Here is a 23,214-nt window from a genome sequence, read left to right as displayed (position 1 = left end):
TAAAGTCATTCACCTATTCATCTACAATTACATACATTTCTGTAAATGTTTTTGTAAAATATGTTGGCTGAACCAGGATATTTCATAAATAAATTCAATTAGCTTTTACGAAACAAAGATCTGTATAAACATTCTATTCATAGTTGTTATACATTTACAGGTTAAACTGGATGGTCATGACCTAAAAGATTTGAATGTTAATTGGTTAAGAACACACATTGGAGTAGTGGGACAAGAGCCAGTGCTCTTTGCAACAACTATTGCAGAAAATATTCGATACGGAAGAGATGGAGTGACAAATGAAGATATTGAGACAGCCGCTAAGGAAGCTAATGCTCATGATTTCATCATGAAACTTCCACAGGTGAGGATGATGCTTTAGATTTATTCATACTAAATAGTATACTTTGCCTTTCACTTAGAGAGACAAACATGATAGATATTGATTTTCATTTTTCAAGATGTCACCTATGAAAATCCCAATGGCTTTATTTAAATTATCTCAAAGCTGCACCAATAAATAATTTGGGGAGAGGGGAGTTTAAAGGGTGAGTTATACTTTGGGGGAGGAGGGTTCATGAGGAGGGAGAACACCAAAGCATGTATCTACTGAGCATATAGAAGGGGAGGAGGGTTTTGAACCTCCATACTACCCCTACTCGCAATGGCCTTGAATTATTTTGATACAGATATTGAAAATAGAACAAACCTGATAATGATTACCACAGGGTTAACTGATAAAAAGGAAAGAAATAAAGTGGCACATTTACCCTTTTACTCACAATTATCTCTTCCCTCATTAAAAGAAATATGAAACCATGGTTGGAGAGCGAGGAGCACAAATGTCGGGCGGACAGAAACAAAGGATTGCCATAGCCAGAGCCCTCGTTCGGAGACCTGACATACTACTGCTGGATGAAGCTACATCTGCTCTTGACACTGGAAGTGAAGCAAAAGTTCAAGAAGCATTAGACAAGGTTTGAAGCTCAGTTATGAATAACATTGTTTCCTCCTTCAGTAAAAAAAATTAAATTTGCTGAAAGCAAGTTTACATAAAAATGAAACATTAACCGTAACAAATAAGCATTTTCATCTGAAATTAGTCTCAAAGAAATACATATATGTACATATCTGTAAAACCAGAGGTTAAGATATCATGGAATCAATCAAAATTTTTTTAACTGATTAGTGGCTAGAGAACAATGGAATTCACAAACAGGAATACCACAAATACCAATATGATATTGTTACTTAAGGTAGGGGCAACTGGCTTCTTTTTAAGTTGGCTACAATTTGCTAAAATTGTTGTATTCTCTTCCTAAGGTTAGCTAATGTTGGCTCAAGCAAATTCTTAAAGAGACGAAAAACCTGAATAAATGCCAAGGACTCAAAGTGACACTTTTCTCTAATAGGCAAGCCAAGGCCGGACAACTGTAATTGTAGCTCACAGACTTTCAACCATTAGAGGGGCTGACAAAATTGCTGTGCTGCATGAAGGTGTTGTTGTAGAGGAGGGGACTCACACAGAGCTAATGGCCCGTGGAGGTCATTACTATGACCTCGTTAATGCACAAATAAACTCAGGAGGAGATGAAGATGAGGAAGATGGGACCACAGAAGGTAATTACTCACATATTCTATAGAGGCTAAATTTCATTTTTACCCAACTTATATAAATTAAACCTAAAGATATCCAGTAGTTCAAGTCTATTCAGTCTTCATTTGAATAAAGAAACTCAATATTATGCCGTCAGTAATACCCTCAAGTCCTTCTAGCTATCAAAATACTCAAATGCTTTCTTATTCCACATGTTTGATAAAAAAATCTACTTCGAATGTTATGCTTTCTTACCAAATCCAAAATTTAGATGCAAATTTTTTTTATTATTTACCAATTGAATTCTTGCATTGGCGAGTTGAGTACATTTTCTCAAGGTTAAATGGAAAGGAAGGCTTTATGGACTATTTATCCTTCCAGTTGAGCGCCACTTTCAAAGAACTATTAGCCAAACAAGTGCTAAGAGCAGTCAAAGGTCATCCATAGTAGAAGCAGATCCAAGTAATCTTTCTCTGGTAAGTTGCTTCAAGGTTTTATTAACTAAAAACATTAATCAACTCATCAGTTAATCCATAAATTAAATATTAGAGTTCAAAAACCTCTTTAACAATATTTTATTACTAATAAGAAACTAAATTTGTTACTGGACCAAGAACGATTCACTGATCTCCATTTCTTTATAAAATACTAAGATGAAAGAATAATTTCCAGACATAGATACTTTTAATAATAACTTCCATATTCCTCTGATATAAGACTCAGAACATATTTAACCTAATGATCAAATTTTCCATCCCCTGAAGGTATAATAATAAGATCTCTAAACTAACTAAGAATATTTATGATGAAAATGAAAATATTACCTAATGTGGAAAGATGAAAAGTCAGTGGAAAACAATGCAACTTTTTTTTTTAAATGCAAAGATTTTATGTTACTTCTAACTAAAATATGAGATTAAATTTACAAATTACCCCAAGTTCTCCAGCTTTTCCCTAATTCTCTATTTACTTTTGTACTGATATTTACCCTCATTTCCTTTATTTTATCTTCCTGTAGCCATGGTTGTACTTTTCCAAAGCCATGGCGAGACAAAGTTATGATGAATTATTTTAGCATATTGAGAGGTAATATTTTAATTTGAAATAATCTCAAACCATTGTTTGATGGTCACCACAGGGAGCTACAGTGGAAGAAAAGGACGACGAAGAAGTTAGTGCCTCGCTGACACAAATAATAAAACTTAACAAACCTGAATGGGTTTACATTTTGATTGGAGGACTTACATCTGGTGTAATGGGATGCAGTATGCCAGTTTTCTCAATAATTTTTGGAGATATCTTAGGAGTAAGTAAATCTACAATTCTAAAAATATATACACATTTACATCAAAATCTTTAAAAAAAATGTTAATATACATTTTGGGGGATGCAACAAAATAATTGCTAGTAAATAAGCTATTGGTTAATGGAAGTTTTTATCATTTTTACATTCAATTTATTTCCGATCATTTTAGATTTAAAAACAGAGCATGTTTTCCTCAATATGACAAGGATATTTTAAATGTTTTCACCACATTTGATCCATCAGTGATAGTTGCATAATATTATAATTATTTGGGTTTGCATTCATTCTTGAACTTTTCAGGTTTTGGCTGAACCAAATCCACGAGATGAAGCAAATCTCTACTGCATTTACTTTGTAATAGTAGGGATAATTGTTGGAATAGCAACTTTGGCTCAGGTAAGAAAGCCTTCTCTTGGCTCTCAAAAATATTTATTTTTACATCTTTAAAGGGCTTATAACTCAAAACAACAGAAACTGTGATTCTAAAGCTAAGGGACCAAATATTGACGCCATTATTTGCTTGACACTCATGTTAAAATTCACTGTTATATTTTACATCCAAAAGTCCAAAGGTTTAAAAATATCACATTAGAATGCCAATCTGTAATACTTGGCAGCAAATTTAAAATAACTACATACACTAAGAACCCAGGGTAGTACCACTACACTGCAATACACTATGAACCCAATGTGAACATGTGCTTTCAACCCAGTAAGGGGCGAACAAGGTGAACAAATTAAAGCAATGAAATATTATTAGACATGAGTTCCAACTGTAAAATATGATGACAATATTTGGCAGAAAATTTTTCTGTGCGAGGTAGTGTGCCAGCATCCATTCCGACAGTCTCTATGATGCAAATTGGTCTTTTACAACTGAAAATTAAGCTCTAACCATTAGGATGATCAAAAGGAATACAAAACATTTAGTATGTATCCTAATGTTGAGTAAATTTTGGGAGATTAATGCTCATAAGGTGAGCAGATACAGCATCAAGGTAAAGGCATGGAATAGGCGTCAGTGTTAGCAGCATTGCTAAGCACATGACTAAATTGCCAATAGGGAAGTGCACTAGTGTTTCAAATGCACCAAACACATTTTTTAAATTAGAGTTCAGAATAACATAATGTCGTAAAACCACAGTTTAAATCCTAATAGTGAATACTTGATTCGAGATGACCGTCTGAAATATGGAAAAATTCAAAGGCCGCGAAAACGGGTGTCCATGTTGAATATTGGGCGTGACGTCACAAGGCAGTAGCAGAAGGCAGCTTCTACACCGTTTAGTTCTACCACTATTATTGCATAGAAAAATTACAAAATTTGAGGGTATCCGTTTTTTGCTGTCATAAAATATCTTCAGATTATATATGTGGCTGCTTCTCTTTTGAGTAAACGACTTCATCATTGCGTAATATATTAATATTCATTTACGTGTCAACTTCAAGTTTGGAAAGAGTATAGTACGAATAGCACATTGAATCTTTAATAAATGCATGATGGCATTTATTTTTCGCTGGGTATATTTTGGCACAATGCCATTTATCATGCCAAAACTTTTTTTGTAAGAACCGAGTCAAACTTATAAACCTATTTCAGACGTTTGCTGCAAGACTTATTCGTTGCGTATGTATTCACGCCGGCCGGAACGTTCGCCCTTCGCTACTAGAATCATGGGATGTTAGCCTTATTTCCGAGCTGGCTGGTTGTTGCAATGGTTCGCTGTCCAGGATGGGTTCAAGAAAAGATAATCTTGGTTGGGAGAAGGAAAATTCCAACGATTTATAAATGGTATACCAAACTTTGATGTATATATGGTTACTGAATTTTTGAATAAGGAGGACAGGTTCAACGCTCCATAGAAATGCGAGACGTTAAGGCTAACACAGGGAGACCGCGTACCTTGCTGCATCTTTTTCAATTAGGGCGTTAGTTAGGCTGTAATTAATTAATTTTCATGCGTTACTTTTTACAAGTTATATACATATATAAATCCAAAATATCCAATAACCCCTAATGGGTTGGTTGGTGTAGTGGTAGAGTCCTCGAGTCAAAGGTGTAGATAGATATTGTAGATATTACCCGAAGGATCGTGGTTCAAGTCTACGTCATGGCATTATTTTTTGTTGCCTTCATTGTGATCATACGGCGTCTAGTTTATCATTAATTATAATTGCAGCAATCATTGACATGAGACAATTTTTTTATCGTCATTATGGCGTTTAGGTATTTTAGCAGTGTCATTACAAACGCCGAGATACGATGACTACAAGGGTTGGTGTGCGCTAAAATGTTAATTTTTTCTTTGCTTATACTGACCAACTTCCACATTAAAAATGAAAACCCCTCTTGCAAGAGCACATACCATTAAAGGCTCGCGGCAAGCAACAATATGCGTACAGGCATAATTAATAAGAACACAAAGCGAATATAAAATGCCATATATCTCGAACACTTGTAATTCACATTACTCCAAAGGGAGTTTACTTACTCAGTACATACCTCAGTACCTTGTACTCAGTACCTACCAGTTTACCTCAGTAGCAGTGCTAAAAGAACCATTCTGAAATATAATTTCAACTAACAAATAGGATGAAATAAAAGTTGATAACCCTGGACCGGGCGCGCTGGCGTATAAAATACGTCAATCTTTGAAAACCAAGGATTTCGACATTGTACGTACATTCTGGGCTATAATGGTCTCGTGTATTCTTACAATGTACTTTGACTGCCTATATTGCGAGTTTTCAAAGTTCGAGGTATTGTAGCTAATTTTTTAGATCAGCAAGATGAACCCGTCACCAGTGTAGTACAAATTACGCCGCGCGACCTGCCGTGTACCTTTATATCTGTATCACCTATAAATGTACTAATTTCAACAAATAAAGATTAACTTTAACAAAAATCGTTTGTTATCATATATGCACATATCATGGGCAAAGTACGCATTTTTCCCGGTCGTGTAAAATAACAGTCGCGCCATAATTCTTTAACCAAACTACTTTCAGTTTATAAATTACGTAGGTCTACGCGGAAGATGCTATATTTTGACTAAACACACTTTCTGATGTGACTGAGGTACCTATTAAGTAAATTATTATAATATAAATATCAATTTGATCTTACAATACCTTCAAATGATCTTCAAAACAGAATATCATCGATAGGTAAGAGTCAGGAGCAGCCTTGAACCATTTATTCCGTATAGCTTGTGCTTAAGGCACGGGAATGAATATCTTCTCCAGGCTTTTGCTTCGACGTCGAGATGAAATTTGGAACAAAAAATCATTTATAATTCTATTTTGAATTCATATTTTCGGTACTAGACGACATTTTTAGGAAGCAAACTCCACCGATTCCCGGAAACTCTCGCCACGCTAAATAAGGCGACGGAATACAGCGATACTCCACTGGTGACTACTGCCTTGTGACGTCACATCTCAATCAAGATGGAGGCACTGTGTTTCAGCGCAACATGAAATTTTCCGACTTTCAAAACGTTTTAAAGTGCATACCCCAGATGCAGAAAATAAAAGTGACTATACTAATGTTTCTTTTTTAGGCTAAACTTTCAAATTCAGCAATAAAAAAAAATTAGTGCACTTCCCTATTCCCATAAAATTTGGGAAGTTCAGGAATTTAATCAAAATCATAAAATTTTGAGATCTTCATATAATTAATGGTAGGAGTACTAGTGATAAAATGATCCTCTAGGTCACTGAAACATCCATCAATCTGCAATCTTCGAGTAGCTTTGGATGATGAAGAAGAAATATGTAGCTCAAATACTTCAGTTTTTAGTATGTGGAGAGAGGGAGAAAAGAAACTATAATAGATAGGCCAAGGGCAAGATTCTTTCCTTTCATAACACCACACATTACAGTAAAATAACACATCTTACACAGGATGCATGATTCCATTTTTCAAATTACACTCTCATTATAACAACAAGCGTGAAACAGAAATAGGACCCAAGAATCATTGCCTGCAGCCAGTGGTGCAGCGAGGGGGGGGGTTTTGGGGGATCAAACTCCCCCCTCCCCCCCAGAGCTCAGAGAAATTTTTAAGTTTAATCCATTTTGCTTAATTGGACTGGTATTATTAATAGAACAGTGTAAGGATTAATATAATATCCCACACAAAGCCGTAAAACTCACCATTTTGAACCATTTATCTTAAAATTCCACAATTTATTAATCTCGCACCTACCACTTATCCTGGTGGGTATTCCACACCCCCACACCTTATTAGTTGCACCTAAACCTCCCCCCCTGCCTTAACTCCTAGCTGCGCCCCTGTCTGCAGCCATAGCTATTGCTGCACCTTCTATTACCTATTTCTATTTCTATCTTGGACAGTTTCTGCATAAAAATGAGTAATTTTGCAAGTATGCAATTTTTAAGGACTCCCTGAATGAATAAATGTGTATCAAACTACATATAATGAAATGCGTACATTTCTAAATATCATGGTGACAAACCGAAATTCAAACATCTATAATTTTTTCACCCTAAACAGATGTATTCTTTTGGAGTGGCCGGAGAAAAATTAACAATGAGATTAAGGAGTTTGATGTTTGATGCCATGGTCCGTCAAGAGGTGGGATGGTTCGATGACAAAGAGAATAGTACTGGAGCTTTATGTGCAAGACTTTCTGGTGAAGCATCAAGTGTTCAAGGGGTGAGTGTGAATTAGCCCAGCAACAGCTTCATAGCATTAACAATAAGTTCTAGTGATGTGAGGAAAAATTAAAATGTTAAGTACATAACAAATTTTCAAAGAATAAATGCAAAAATTTTCACCACCTCTTTTCTTAAAAACTATTTGATAAATTGGTATCATCATAATTGACACCTTACTAAGTAAATTTACATGTGGGGAATAAGAAGCAGAGGGTATTTAAAAAGTAAATATAAGTGGGGTGTCCATAAAAGTCAAGATATCAAATTCTATTTTTTCTTAATTCTAAATTCCAAGTTTTCAACGCTTAATTTTAAATAATATCCAGATAATATACATAGGTTCATGTAGGGAAATTTAAGATATGATAGTTAAGTCCTTTGCAAATTAGAATAATTTATTGTCAGAATTAAATAATCCAGCAAATGTAATTATCATGAATTTCCTCCTTAGGCAACTGGAAGTAGAATTGGCACAATTCTGCAGTCCGTAGCAACGGTGATCTTGGCTGTAGTGTTGGCTTTATACTATGAATGGCGCCTGGGTTTGGTGACCTTAGTCTTCTGCCCTTTCATTATTGTGGCAATATTCTTACAGAGAAGAGTTATGATGGGCGAGACATTATCCAACAAGTCTGGCATTGAAAAATCGTCTAAGGTAATCCCTCTTAAAAAGTAACTGTATGATTAAGTTTCATCATACTACAAGCTAAATAGGGTTCAATAAAAATATCATTACTGTATTGATATGGATCAAACTCAATTAAAATAGCATCAAGTTACAACAAAAAGTATCATTCTAAATGAAATATAAAGACTAATCTTCAATTTGTATATGATGCAAGATTGGATTTTAAAGAAAAGTTGAAGAATGAATAATGGAGATTAATTCCATAACTTTCTATTTATGTGGTTTCCAAAAGTGAAATTGTAATTGTGAACACAGTAAATATTATTCCAAGATCATAAAAAACAGAGTAATTAATATTTATATCTTTTCAGCTGGCTGTAGAAGCCATAGGAAACATCAGGACAGTGGCTGGCCTATGTGCTGAGCCAAAATTTGTCACTTTATATGTCAAAGAACTGGATGAGCCACACAGATTAGCTCTGAGGAACACACATTTCCGTGGCATTGTCTTTGGAATAGCAAGAGGCATTGTATTCTTTGCATACGCTACAAGTATGTACTATGGAGGACAATTAGTGGCGAATGAAGGTCTTGAATTCTCCAGAGTATTCAAGTAAGTTTGGAAATCACCATGTACAAAAAGCATGTGTAATTAAGTCTCCATTGCTGTTTTGCACTGGAGAAAAAATTTCTACCAACCAAGAAAAATTGCTTTCAGACAATGAGGAACTTGCATGGGTCGTAGATTGCCCTAAAAACTATTTTGAATAAGTCAAATGGATACATTAGGTTGCAAAAATACCTTCAGTTTCTCCATTCAACATCAAAAGAAATAAAAAAATTGCATTTAAAATCGAGAAAAATTTCTCTGAGCCGACCACTGCGCGAAGACACCCGAGCGTTGCCGAGGCCAGGCGTGACGTCATAGGTGCCTAAACAACCGTAGGGAGTAGGGAAATACGCTGAGCGCATGGTGTAAAATTTGTTTTGAGGGAGTATTTAGCCGCTCATCGTCACTTTATTTTGTTCTGTTATTCTTGGGCAAGTTTTCCTATTGCTATTTTGCCTATATTATTTCTTGGGATATTAATAATGCGGCATCGGGATGAAGTACAAGCGTTTCACTTCGTGTGTTTTGGTTATCAGAAAAATGGATGATAACGTTGCCACTCGTTCGAATAGTACACCTGAAATTCATCTACGTCAACATAATACCCCGCAAGCCGCCTAAAAGGCGTGTGGCATGGGGTGTTAGGACACCAGCCTTTTTTTTAGGACACCAAAAATTGATGCTACGACCCTCATGGAATTTGTTAAGACAAATTATTGCTATTAGTCGGCGGCAAATCGAGTTGTAAAAGAAACTTGTAATACTGGAGGATAACGATCGTAAGCTGTGCTGTTGACATTAGAGTAAGCTGTGCTGTTGAATTTGGCAACGCCGGATTAACGGAGAAGGTAGTCCTATCCGTCCTACGGTACGAATTCACAGCAAAACAGTCTGCACACAATCCACATGTGAGATCGCGAATCGGTTCCGCTGCCAACACACACAAGCTACAACCTATTTCAATGATATAGGTAAATCCATAAACAATATACTAGCATATACCATAAAAATATAGTGGGAAATAGGCAAATACTCTTATCGAAAACTGGATGTCACTATCACATTCTTATATTCATCACGTACAACTTACAATAACAGAACTCGTTATGATGAATAGATGAATGATTTATTCACTGATTTAAACCCTTAAATTAGCCCACACAAGTGACATTTCTCACTACTATTCGTTGAAATAATGGAATAACAAACTTCACACCCAGTTTTTATTTCAATAGCGTGATCGTGAAATGTCATATCTACGGTGAACAACGGAGATTAGCACGCCACTGACAATTTTTACACTACTGTTAGACATTTATCGATAGCGTAATAGCACTTTTTACAATTCAATCACGATGGAACACTGATAACTCTTGGCCGATATTTTTCAACCTTGTCAAACTTTGCGCATTACAACCACTGGCACTGTGATTATTAGCAGTAGCTTAACGGGAGATGTCACGTTAAAAATAACACTATTTTGGCACAAAAATGTTCCCAGATGTCTCCAATCAGCGAGCAAAAGTTGCATTGACTGGAATTCACCCCATAATACAAGCACAGACAGTCCTAAACGACGAATTCTCCGGTACCTACGAATAAACGGATGAAGTTATTGTATATAAAAGCTAAGCGGACATTAGTAAACATCAAAATCGTTCTAATTACATACTTAAATGAATGATATGCCGTCGATAACATCAACTTACAATTGACGTATCCCCCTTCCAATGGCCGTGGCTCAGACTACTACAACGATGTTATTTAGGTATTATCAAATTTTTGGTTTAACTGCTCCAGTTTTATATTTTATGCCCTTACTCAGATATTAATATTATAAATAATGCAAAATACGAGGGCTTCCAAGCCTCTATCGTCGGATATTTATCTTTAAATATAAAATAATCAACACGTCTAACAAACGAAGCTCTCACAACTGCTGGCAACTATTACAAACAATCACAACAATAGCTTCGCGTGATGTTTAGGCACCTTTGACGTCATCGAGGCTTCGTCGGCAGTGGCTTGGGGGGTGAGGGAGTTTTTCCCGCGCTTTAAAATTCGTTATATTTATCATTAAATAACTCGCGAAGGAAAACTCAGATTTACATGCGGTTTTCTTTGCTGTATTCAGAAAATAATTTTCTGTCCGCCTATGAAATAAAAAAAAATCATGCAAGTTCCCCATTAACAGTACTTTTAAGTCAGCAACATACTGAAATCATTAATCCTAATATATGATCAGATGTTGGTGAAGTACCATTTGAAGTAGCTGAGTTTATTAGCTTTTACATTTACAAAATCTCAAATCAGTTAAAATCATCAATTACAATTTGAAAAGGAACTAAAAAGTTGCTCTCTCGAAACAGGGGTATTATCATAGAAATCTCTCACAGAAACTTCAATGAGGTATTTTTCCACATTTTACAGATGTTACCATAAACAGTAAAACCTCTTCCAGAAGTGAAATCATATCAGTGAACACAGTACATAAATATCATTCCATGATCAGAAAAAAAACTCAACAATTATATTATATCAGGGGGCTCACCATTTCACAACGATGCCATGCGTAAAAAAACTTGAATGCCAAAAACACCTATGTCTGTGAATTGAAGGGCATACAAATTAGAGTGACTTCCTGAGGAAATGTATGCACAAATTTACGCTAGGCAAACCCACTTTTGTAGAGCAACCAAGAGAGTTGAAGATTATTCATCAAAGGTTCTACAGCATCATTTTGTTGGCCAGTCAGTCAATCTTTAAATTTATTTGCCCAAAATATTTCACAAACTATGAAAATTACACATGTTAGGCCAGCCTGAACCCAAAAAAATATATCAAAGACACTGAAAATGAACAAAGTACATAAATATCATTCCATGATCAGAAAAAAAACTCAACAATTATATTATATCAGAGGGCTCACCATTTTACTACAATGCCATATGCACAATTATGTTCCTTCCCACAGGAAAACCTACAGTGCGTAGAAAATTTGCCTTTTTTTAAACTTGGATGCCAACAAAATCTATGTCTGTAAGAATGAGTAAAATCAATACATGATAGGTAAGAAAGTATCATATAGATAAGAAAGAATATAGGAGGGTAATAGTCGGAGAGCCAACAAGGGAGAGGGAGGACTTGTTGATCTAATTATAAATAGTAATTCTGATGCTGGTGCTTCACTGTGCTTATACAACCTTTTACCTTCTGGTTATTCTGTCATAATGCCTCAAATTCTCTTATCCTATTTCATATGGTATTTCTAATTGGTACAATTTAAATGAAATAAATCAATGCTCACTATGCCCTGATCTAATATAAGTTCTAGAATAGCTGCGAAACCAACATAAATTCATACTGGCTTTGTGTTTCTCTTTATGCAGAGTATCACAGTCCCTCATCATGGGAACATTTTCAGTAGCCAATGCTATGGCTTTTGCACCTAATTTTGAGAGAGGTTTAATTGCAGCTGAAAGAGTATTCAAACTGCTGGCAAGAAAGCCTCTTATAACTGATCCACGATTTCCTGTGGAACAATGGGTGAGTTACATTTCTCTAGTACATTATTTGGAGAAAAATACCTTTAAAAACTAAATTATATACCATTTAAAAACTAGAAATTACATACATATTGAGTAATTATATCACTCAAATAGGAAACAAAAAATTTGATGAGTTTTTAAAAACTTTGTTCACTTTGATTCAAAATTTACTACACGTATCAAGACTTGTCTAAAAACAATGGGCATGTTAATAATAATAATAATATATTTATTTAATGGGTTAATTGAAAACCCTTTACATCGTTGTACATTGATTAAAAGTATTTAAAGTAAAAAGAAAGGAAAAAAAAGACACACCATAAAATATCATGGCAATAGTAACAACTGAAATAAGACAAATTTTAAATAAGAATATAGATATTACATCACATAAAACAAGGCAAAATAGTCAGGAAACATTGCTTCTCACATATCTTTTGAAGGTGCTTGAAGAGGAGACAAAAAAAGTCAATGTCCCTTGAGATTTCATTTGCATCTCTCATTGCATGGTATAGTGGCATTTAAAAAAAGAGTAATTATTCAGTAGATAAGGAACATTAAACAATATTTCTCAGTCTGGTTCACCAAAGGTAGTCTTAAAGAGAGAAATGATAATAAAGTTGAGCACTTTATATAATTGTTCAAAACATAATATATAAATATAACACCAAATTGTTTTCTTCTACATCAAAGACTATTCAGGTTTAAATAATTCATTACACCGTCATATTCTCCTTTCTTTCTGGAAATAGAAAACTTGTTCGAAGCAAACCTTAAAAATTTCTGTTGGATCCACGGATGATTCTTATTTCCCATAAAATGGATTCCACACTATTGAGCAGTACTCTAATATTGATCTGACAAGAGACATATATAATAACCTTAGACAGTCGATGTTTTTAAATTCTTTACATGCACGGCAAATGAAACCCAACATTCTATACGCCTTGGATGTTATGTTTGAAACATGTAAATCCAAACACAATCTTGAATCAAAAATCACCCCAAAATCTTGAAGTAATTGACTCTAAGTAGTAGGTTCCCACATGAATATCCGTATGAAATAGATGGATCACCTCTGCAGTAGCTTATTGCAAAACATTTATTGTAATTAAGGGACATTAAGGTATTAACACACCATTGGAGGCATATGTGAGGTATTCCTGAAGTTCTACAGCATCATTTTCAGTCCTCACTTGTTGAAATTATTTGAGATCATCAGCATATAATAAGTACTTAATGGGTGTCAGCACTTGACCAATGTCATTTATTAAAAGTGAAAAAAGCAGAGGACCAAGATGGGAGCCCTGTGGAACACCACTGCGTGCACCAAAAGATAGTGAGGTAGTTCCCAGAACTTTAACACTGAGCCTTCTATTGGAAAGATAACTTTCAAGCCAGTTTAGCATGTTGCCTACAATGCCATATGCTTGAACTTTTGCGAGGAGAAGGGAATGAAAAACTACATCAAAAGCTTTACTGAGGTCACGGTAAATTACATCCACTTGGTTATTGTGCACAAGCATTTGAGAAACTTCATGCTGTAATACCAATAGGTTGGTGGCAGTTGATCGGCCAGTGCGAAAACCATGTCGTTCATCAACCAGAATTTGATGAATCAGTGGACTGATTTTGTCTGCAACTAGGCTCTCCAGCACTTTTGCAAATACAGATGGAATTATAATGGAATGATAATTACTTACATCTTTTTTATTACCACTCTTGTGAATATCATGACATATCCAGTTTTGAATGCATATCAGGATATATTCCACTGCTTAAAGACTTGTTGAAAATAATTCAAAGTGGATAGGCTAATGAGTAACTGCACTTTTTTACAAGCAGAGGATGAATGCTATCAGGTCCAGGACTTATAGATGTGTCAAGTGATTTCAGTTTAGATACGAGCTCATTTGTTGATATAACAAGAGAGTTGATTTAAATAGATTGGGAAAAATCAGGTAAAGTTGGTTTAGTACAAGTAGTGTGTTTGTACACTTTGGAAAAATGACTAGCAAAAAGATTGCTAATATCATAGGAATCAAAAACATCTCATTAAGTACTCTTTAGGTATAGCGAAGGTTATTAACGGGACTCCAGAAGTAGTTGGTATCAGTAAGTATATTATTTTGTGTATTATTGATGTAATTGGAGTAACATTTCTTACTAAGCAGCTTACATTTCTTACAGTTCACCTATCTTTTAAAAATGTCAATTGTGATAGAGTTCTAAAATTAAAGGGAGCTATTTTTTTTTTTTTTTTTTTTTTTAGTTTTTCGACCTGTCACATATACTTTCTGTGCTACTTCCAAGGAAAAATTGAAAGCCTCATCCCTATCGAAAATAAGAACAGAGATAATTTTACCATGCCTGAGCAACTCCTCAGCTATGCGCTTAAATTCTCGTGATCCAATCCGCCCATCCAGGAAAGCTTCTTCCTGAATAAGCATATGGACTAGAACTCGTTGAACAAGAACAATTGAGGTCATTGACCCATGAAATGTGGGCAGTAACTTCAGCAGTTTAAAATTTCAAAATTAAAAGAGAGAATGGCAGAATGGGGAATACTTTTTTCATCGTGACTTACCTCATCCTTCCATCAACCAAATTTTTTTAATGAATCATGATTTTGAGTTGGAACGAATGACCCCATTGTTAAGAATTTAAATTCACCACCTTTTTGCAGTTTCCAACATCATATCTCACTAATTGATAAGTTGGATTTTCAATGTTCTTCTCAGCTTTTGAAAACTGTGCAGCAACCTTGAGATTTTATAGAACTTGTGTTAACTATGAGGCTTGCAAGATATTAATTAAGACACGTTGAGAGTGAAAGACCACCCCTAGATTCCAGTTATAACTCACTGAGATGATAGGGCTTTGTGAGAGGTAAAATTGATTTATAACTTTGCACAAAATGCTATGCTTATGCTTTTCTCCAAATCACTTAATGAGACACACTAATGTAACTATGAGGATGCTTACAAAAGGAAAAAAATTGGCATTCATTGACAAAATAACGTCCTTTCTACGTTTTTCTAACATAATCATTAGTTGGTGGGGGAATGAAAACATTTGATGTCAGATGTTCATTCATCATATCCATACAGAGGACTAAATGCACATTTACATCCTTAGGTTTAACACCAGAGGAAAAATTGTCAATGGATCAAAGATTTGATAAAATTTTTGACATTAAGTGTATGAAAAATTGATTATATGTATGTACATATAATCTTCCTTAGGGTTTCCCCATCAATTTAAGATGCCTATCTGCCACAGCACCATACATGTTTACAGTCATGATTAGAATTAAATAAATTACATTGAATGAAATATTCAGCATTGAGCATTTTATTCAAAGAGACATGCATACCTGATTGATTGCCACAAAAAAAACCATGGTAGCTAAATTTAACATCAACAGAAAAAATTACTTTTCCAACATATTGGTAACCTAAACAACTAACCAAAAGTAATTAATTATATTTCAGGAAGCAAAAGGTAATGCCAGTTTTTCACAAGTGAAATTCTACTATCCAACTCGAATGACAGTAAATGTGCTCAAAGGTCTGGACCTTGTGGTGAAGAAAGGGCAAACATTGGCACTTGTTGGAGCAAGTGGATGTGGGAAATCCACCTGTATTCAGTTGCTTGAAAGATTTTACGACCCAGTTTCAGGCACAGTGGTAAGCTTAGTGTGATCACACACACATTTTCATCTCTTTTCAATTATATTTTAGTGTTTTTCTACCTTTTAAATTTAGTATGGAAAGCACAATCCTTCCTCCAGAATTCTATCATATTGCCCCAATAACACTAGTAATTGCAGGATTTTTTTGACATTGTGAGTGATCATTCCCATCATAAATTCCACTTCGTAATACTGTCTTCCAAAGATATGACACCTAATAAGAAGGTGCTTTCGTAAAATTGTATTTTTACAAGACTGCATTATTTTGTAAAGCATTAATGCATTACATAAAGAATTTGGGGTTTTCATTTTATAAACAATAAATCATTTGCCAAATTAGGTGGGAATCGGTGACCCAAGGTGCAAATGCCTAGTCAAATTTTGGTGAAATGACCCATATGTATGATGTGTTAACAGCTAGAAATATTCCTGGATATTTTGATAAGAATGGGGATACGTTATTTAATTTTTATATGAAATTTCACAGTTCCTTTTTGCAATTATCATATCCTGGTAATGGTTGATGGCATGGATGCCCCTTGATGCAAGCCACTTGATCTCCCTTTGGGAAGCCAAGCTGGAGTATGTATTCAGCCTTCAAGTCCCTGGTTTCCCTTCCTATAATCAGCACTCGTAATCCGCAAATCTCCTTTTCTTGCTTGCAGCTTTGGTTCCTGTCCCATCTTTCTTTCTTGTCTACCACTTCCCTTAGTCTGTCCCTTTGTCTCACCCCGTTCATCTTTTATGGCTTTCATTCTGCCGCATAAGAATGCACATATCCATCTGGCATGTTTTCTTGTAGTTCATTTATCTTTTTCATCTCCCATTCTACTGGGTACGACTCTTTCTTTATCAAACTCCCTCTCAAGTTGTTTTCTCGCAATTCATATTCTGTTGTCTATTTTTTACCTGGATGTGATGCCAACTTTCTATAGTTTAATGCATATATACTGCCTACTGTAATCTGGGTGTTACTAACCATGGGATTACAACATAGATCCTAAATCCTTGTCTTAAATGTTGAGTTTCACACATTAAGGGGGACGAGGAAGTTTTTCAATGCCACCATGCTTCACAAGGATTTTATTTTGAGGTGTGCAAAGGCTTCCCTTGGATTTGAACATGGAAATCCTTTCATCAGTCACCTAATATTATTCCCACTAGCCCATCACACTGTCACTCACAATAATGTGACCTTGAATCATGGGTGGGTTCAGCATCAAATTTAGGGGGGTTCATGACCTGAATAGGAGAGTATGAAATATGGAAATAAACTATTAAACTTACAAAATAAAAAATTTTGAAAAACTTGTGGGGGTCATGACCCCTGTCAACCCCCCTAAATATGCCCTTGCCTTCAATATGCACAGTGGCAGATTGAAATATCTATATTAAAACTGAATTATGGGCCTTGAACACTATTCTTTTTAATATTCTAAAATAGCATCTTTTTAATACAGTATAACCTCTCTCTCCATGGCAGGCAATAGATGAACGAGATGTCTCAACGGTTGCTTTGAGAGATCTTCGAAGTCAGATGGGCATAGTGTCACAAGAACCCACCCTATTTGATCGAACAATTGCTGAGAATATTGCATATGGTGATAACAGCCGCCAAGTACCGATGGAAGAAATTATTGAGGCTGCCAGGAAAGCAAACATCCATACGTTCATTACTAACCTGCCACAGGTAAGAATGCATTTTTAGAGGTAATATTCGGGTGAAGTTCTAAAAACTGGTTCTTTCAGTGAATTTTACATGAATGGCTATCAGGCTCTCCTCTCAGTCAAGGCAGTACTGTCATTATTCCAATTGCCAATTTATCCATCATCATCATCATGACAAAATGGGGTGATGGATGACTAGGCAGTTGAACCCCTTGATCAAATTAAAAGTTCAAACAGACTTCATTTATTGGATATGTGAGGTAAGGACCGAAATTCCTATACGTGAATTAAAGGAAAATGCCACTTTGCAAGGCATCATTCTTTATGGAGACTGTTCCATTAATCAAGTGAAATTATTGATCCCTCATTTTTGGATTGCAAGTTGTGACGACATTTGAAATTCACATTAGAAAAAGTTGTAAGTTTTTTTTTATGCAAGCCAAATTTTGATTTCATAATATGGACCCCAACCCAAAATTTGTTTTACCTTGAGGGGTTAAAACATTAAAAAGTTCAAGATGGAAAAAAGGCTGAATTTCTTGGTGAAAATGACATTTCTGAGGTTTTTGAGTACATATAGGAAAAATGATGAACTATTTTCATTTGCAAAAATTCTAATTCTAACCCTTGTAAGATTATAGGTGACCACCACCAATATCAAAGGGGTGACAAAAGAGAAGCTAGGCTATTATGATGTAGAACCATAGATTTTTAGAAGTGCTCAAATCAATGGTACACTACACATAACCCAATTCTCAGCTTGTAAACAGTCAGGGATCATGCATAGGTCTAATATCACTGAGGTTTGTGTACTATCTGGACAACCTAATCATAGGTTTTCAAGATTGACTAAGGTGTTGGCAAGGTCCTCAGATCCTTCTTGTCAACTCATTGACCTCCAACGGCTATATGAAGGTGGAAAGTTGCTAAAGTAATCTTACTCTTGAGGCAAAGTATCCGGACAACCCATGAGTCAAATATTATGTTTGGAAGGATAAAAAAAGTCAATGACGACAATATGTATCCTTAAATCACCATCAGCAACGTTTTGACCACCAGGGGTCATCCAAGCATCAAAGGTCACCGAGGATTGTATCCGACTATGTGGACCACCAAATACTTCTAAGCTTCTAAGGGTGCTAAAGATAATGACGATGAACTTAGCTTCAAATTGCCCGCCATTTGACATTTTGTGGTTATGTGAAGGTCAAGGGTGAAGGTTGAGCCAGGGAGACGACCAATATTTTCAATGGGTTCCTTGAGGTATTCAATCCAATGGCAAGGTCCACCAATTGGTAAACTACACTTGATGACCTTAAAGGGTTTTACAGCGGCATAGATCACAGAGGTACATATTTATCCACACGGCACATACATATTTACCTACATAGAGTAAATGATAAACAGCACAAGATTCCTAATCATGAGTGCTAAGCTGCAAAAGTACCTACATTACTGAATACTTACAGCGATTCTTGTAACTTTTATATCTCACCATGGAAATGACAACCATTTGAGGGTTTAATATCAGAGGTATTACGAATATAGGTAGGTTCAAGTCAAAAGGGCTGGAAAATACTAGGCTAACAATTGAGGTTGTGAGAGGGGCTGACTGAGGTATTAACCTTCACTGCTGTTCCAGTGAGAACTCATATTCATGTAATCATGCAAGGCAAATATTAGCAAAAATAATGGGAAGAAGATATCCTTAGCTCATCATAGAATGAATTTTTGCCAAAGTGCTAGGGACCAGAGTGTTACAAATATAAAAAGTATCAGGTATTGTTCCTAATGGATGTAGAGCCATGTGGTCACTGAAATCGAGGTTATCAGCATTTTTCCCTTATTAATACCGTATCATACTGTGATTCATCTGTTAAATAGCCCATTAGAGAGAAAGGAAGGCAAAATCTGGAAATATGATTCAAGAGGACTTATGGCCCCAGTTTGCATCTAAATTATCTTTCTCTATATATGCGAGCCACGAAAGTGTTTTTAGACTACACACCTTCCTCGACAACATTAAAAGTAATTTAAGCCTCGTCTACAATCAAAATACTTCTAACAATTAACTATGTCACACTCATTTATATACACAAATCAGAATAAAAATCATAAATACAAAATATTAATCGATTCTCCATACTGACCTTGATTCTTGATATTGCAGGGGTATGACACCAGTTTAGGAGAGAAGGGCACTCAGTTATCTGGTGGACAGAAGCAGAGAGTTGCTATTGCTAGAGCACTGGTGAGGAACCCAAAAATACTTCTGCTGGACGAAGCCACATCAGCACTGGACACTGAAAGTGAAAGAGTAAGCATTCTACGTATTTATTTTACATTAAAACACATTCACATACAGTTATCCACTTATAACAACCATAGCTAATACAGTACAAAATGCTGACCAAGAAATAATTGTTAGCAATATAAATTCCTCTAATTAAGAAATTATTTACATTTGTGCAGTGAGAAAATTACTAACGGTGTGTCAGCTCTTTAGGAAAAAATTATTTAGAGTATTATTTTTCAATGCACATTATACTCTTAGGGTAGTGAAATTACGGGAGATACCCATTTACACATTAAAGCCAGCAAAACAGCTCCACAAAAGCTTGGTGCCATTAAAAGTATCCATATGTACTCACTGAATTGTCAATGCTTAAGCTCTATAAATTTCATAGTAAAGATGAAACCAATCCAGACATTTTTATTGTTTATTTTATACCTATATTTGACCTTCTTAAGGTGGTGCAAGAAGCTTTGGACAAAGCAAAGGAGGGGAGAACATGCATCACAATTGCACACAGATTATCCACAATTGTGGATTCTGATGCAATTTGTGTAATAGACAACGGAAGAGTGGCTGAGATGGGGACCCATCAGCAGCTACTCAATCGAAAGGGCCTGTACCATCGACTATACACTCTACAAGGAGGGCGAAGTAAGAATAGCTGAAGCACATGGACACCAGAAGTGTAAAAGCCACCGGATATATGTGTAAAATAGGGAAATCATAGATTAAAAATTGGACTTCATGGAAATACTAGCTACCAAACAAGAAAATCTTGTATCGCCAGATAAGCATTTATGAAAGGAGGAAATGTTAAGTAGTGAAAAAGCAGTATTAACTCATGAGTTTGAATCCTAAAATTTTCTATTTATAATTATTACTTAGAACATTTCATTGAGACCTACTGAATGATTAAGAGATTGATGACTTTGATCTGAAGTATCATTAAACTGATATCATATCATAGAATTCTAAAGCTGAAGCACAAAGTTCACCTGATTGTTTCCGAGCTATTTTTCTAACCCATCTACATAAACTTAGCTGCTCCTCAGAGGTCAATGCATAAAGAAATTTAAAAAAAAGTCTCAGGAATAATTTTTGCCAACATTTTCTTCTTAAGAGAAAAGAAAATAAAAGAACAAGAGGCATCAAGACAGAGTTGTTCCTTCATTATCCAGTGTATTTAGGTATAATGTTTCGTACAAAGTTTATGCATGAATATTGTAAAACAAAAGGGTCAAGAATCTCTTCAGGCTCTGCTACAGGCAAATCTATCCTATTGATGATTTGATTATTGGCTTATTAACTAAGTAACATAGAAATATTGACAAAGAAACTTACCTGAAATTTGAGTTGAGCTCACTTCAACACCATTTTAGGTTGTTTAAGATGATAAAACAGAATAAGGTCTCAAACCTATCAACCAACAATGTTGGTAATAATCTTTGCGACAATAAAGCAAAGTGATTCAACAGAAGCAATCATAATACAGGATTAAAAACATTAAATAAATGTTATATATAGCCACCCAAGATGAAGCCGTATGTACTTCTTTAGAAAATGGACTTTAAAAATGGAATGTTCTTATTTTACATTAGCTGAAATACTACCCAACTTCAGTGCCCGGGAAAGTGAGTAAAGACACATCCTTATTTTTAATACAAGTTTGGATTGCAAAAACACATGTGGAAATGAGATTATTAGTTGCATTTCAAAAGTCCATAAAAGCAATTATTTCAAGCGAGCCAAATCTTAAATTAAAGACAGAAACAATTTTAAGAAACACTGCTGTACTTCTATTGACTATGATAATTTTGATCAGAGTGTAAAAATCCTCAATTAGGTTGTTAATAGGTACAAGGCATATATCTCATTATTTTAATGTTGATTTTCCACCCATTACATATTAGCTTTATGTAGAACTTTACTTATTTATTTATATTGACTTTTGTAAATGGATTCATGAATGAAATACAAAAAATAAAAACTTGTATTTAAAAAGCTGGATTTTCTATTCAAGCAATTTTCATTATCTTTCAGCTCTTTCTCCCATCTTTATATCTTCAAGCACTAACCATTTTGCTAACATGCTTCTCTTATGGCCAACACATGTGGCCACACTTGGTATTCAACTGCCTTCACGTACTATGTGAAGACAGTTCATTACCAAGTACATACTGACTATGAGATATGAGTCTGCAGCACATGCATTAAGACAGGGGTCACCAATTTACTAGGCCACGAGGGCCACATTCCAAGTTCCGAATCGCCCCGCGGGCCGGATAGCAAATTTGCCGATGACTGAAGTATTCGATACCAACGTCTACTGAAGTATCCGGTGGCGTATTTCTTATTTACGATCAGTTGAAGGCGACTTTGACGTGCAATACAGCGCTGCAATGCTCCTAGCGGGTCTCGCAGAGTTAAATGAGCGAGAATCGCGCGCTACTTGAAACGAGTACGCGGGCCAGATGAAAGCCCTCCGCGTTCCGTATTTTGGAGACCCTTGCATTAAGATATCAGTCGTAAATATTGGGAGTCTCCACAAAGAAATATGAAAGTAGTGCTATCAGTGGCGTAGCCAGGGGGGGAGGGCTCCAGGGGGTCTAGACCCCCCCAAAATATAAAAACAATTATTTTTTTAAATATATAAGAAAACAAAATATAAAACAATCATGAATTTACAAAATATTTCTTTGTAAGTAAGGGTGCAAGGAAAAGAGAATGAATTTCAACTACCGTCACTTGTAAAGGTGTGTTGAGAATAATTATTTTCATACATGCTAATATTATTTCTGTTCATGCAATTTTAAGGGTAGAGTGTACCAGTGATATGTTTTGCTTGCTATGTATTCTATTTCGACGAAATATGACGCTCATGGATTAGGATTAACATAATATAATTAAATCATCCTATATCTGCTCTAATGCACACCCTAGATAAATTACCACCAGCCGCCACTGTGCTAATGTGAACCATTGGTATAGCTAGAGCCACTGTGCCTGTAGAGTTTGAATCCCCTGACCCTATACGCTTTGAGCACAGAAGCACCCTTTTTGTTTCAAATATTGTCAATTACCTTGGGCAATTTGATGCCAGTCACTCGTGCTATTTTCAGTCCAGTACATATCCAACAAAAATTTGATTTGAGGCAGCGGCGTAGCCAGGAATTTCGTGGGGGGG

General features: G+C 35.4%; 1 protein-coding gene across 2 annotated transcripts in view; it reads left to right on the top strand.

The window, feature by feature from the left end:
* The window catches only part of LOC124159230 (ATP-dependent translocase ABCB1-like), a 50,716-nt gene extending 29,021 nt beyond the window's left edge, over positions 1-21,695 (top strand). For both annotated transcript variants that reach the window (XM_046534894.1, XM_046534895.1), the window contains exons 12-25: positions 161-364; positions 807-977; positions 1,413-1,620; positions 1,979-2,073; positions 2,736-2,903; positions 3,204-3,299; positions 7,423-7,584; positions 8,038-8,241; positions 8,586-8,827; positions 12,214-12,370; positions 15,867-16,061; positions 17,550-17,756; positions 19,905-20,051; positions 20,486-21,695. In XM_046534894.1, the coding sequence (XP_046390850.1) occupies positions 161-364; positions 807-977; positions 1,413-1,620; positions 1,979-2,073; positions 2,736-2,903; positions 3,204-3,299; positions 7,423-7,584; positions 8,038-8,241; positions 8,586-8,827; positions 12,214-12,370; positions 15,867-16,061; positions 17,550-17,756; positions 19,905-20,051; positions 20,486-20,695 (2,466 nt within the window). In that variant the 3' untranslated portion in view covers positions 20,696-21,695. The remainder of the gene's footprint in view (positions 1-160; positions 365-806; positions 978-1,412; positions 1,621-1,978; positions 2,074-2,735; positions 2,904-3,203; positions 3,300-7,422; positions 7,585-8,037; positions 8,242-8,585; positions 8,828-12,213; positions 12,371-15,866; positions 16,062-17,549; positions 17,757-19,904; positions 20,052-20,485) is intronic.
* Positions 21,696-23,214: the final 1,519 nt, after the last annotated feature.

Source organism: Ischnura elegans, chromosome 5, assembly GCF_921293095.1.
Source record: "Ischnura elegans chromosome 5, ioIscEleg1.1, whole genome shotgun sequence".
Lineage (NCBI taxonomy): Eukaryota > Metazoa > Arthropoda > Insecta > Odonata > Coenagrionidae > Ischnura > Ischnura elegans.
The sequence above is the reverse complement of the archived record's forward strand: the minus strand, read 5'-3'. Positions and strand labels throughout refer to the sequence as shown.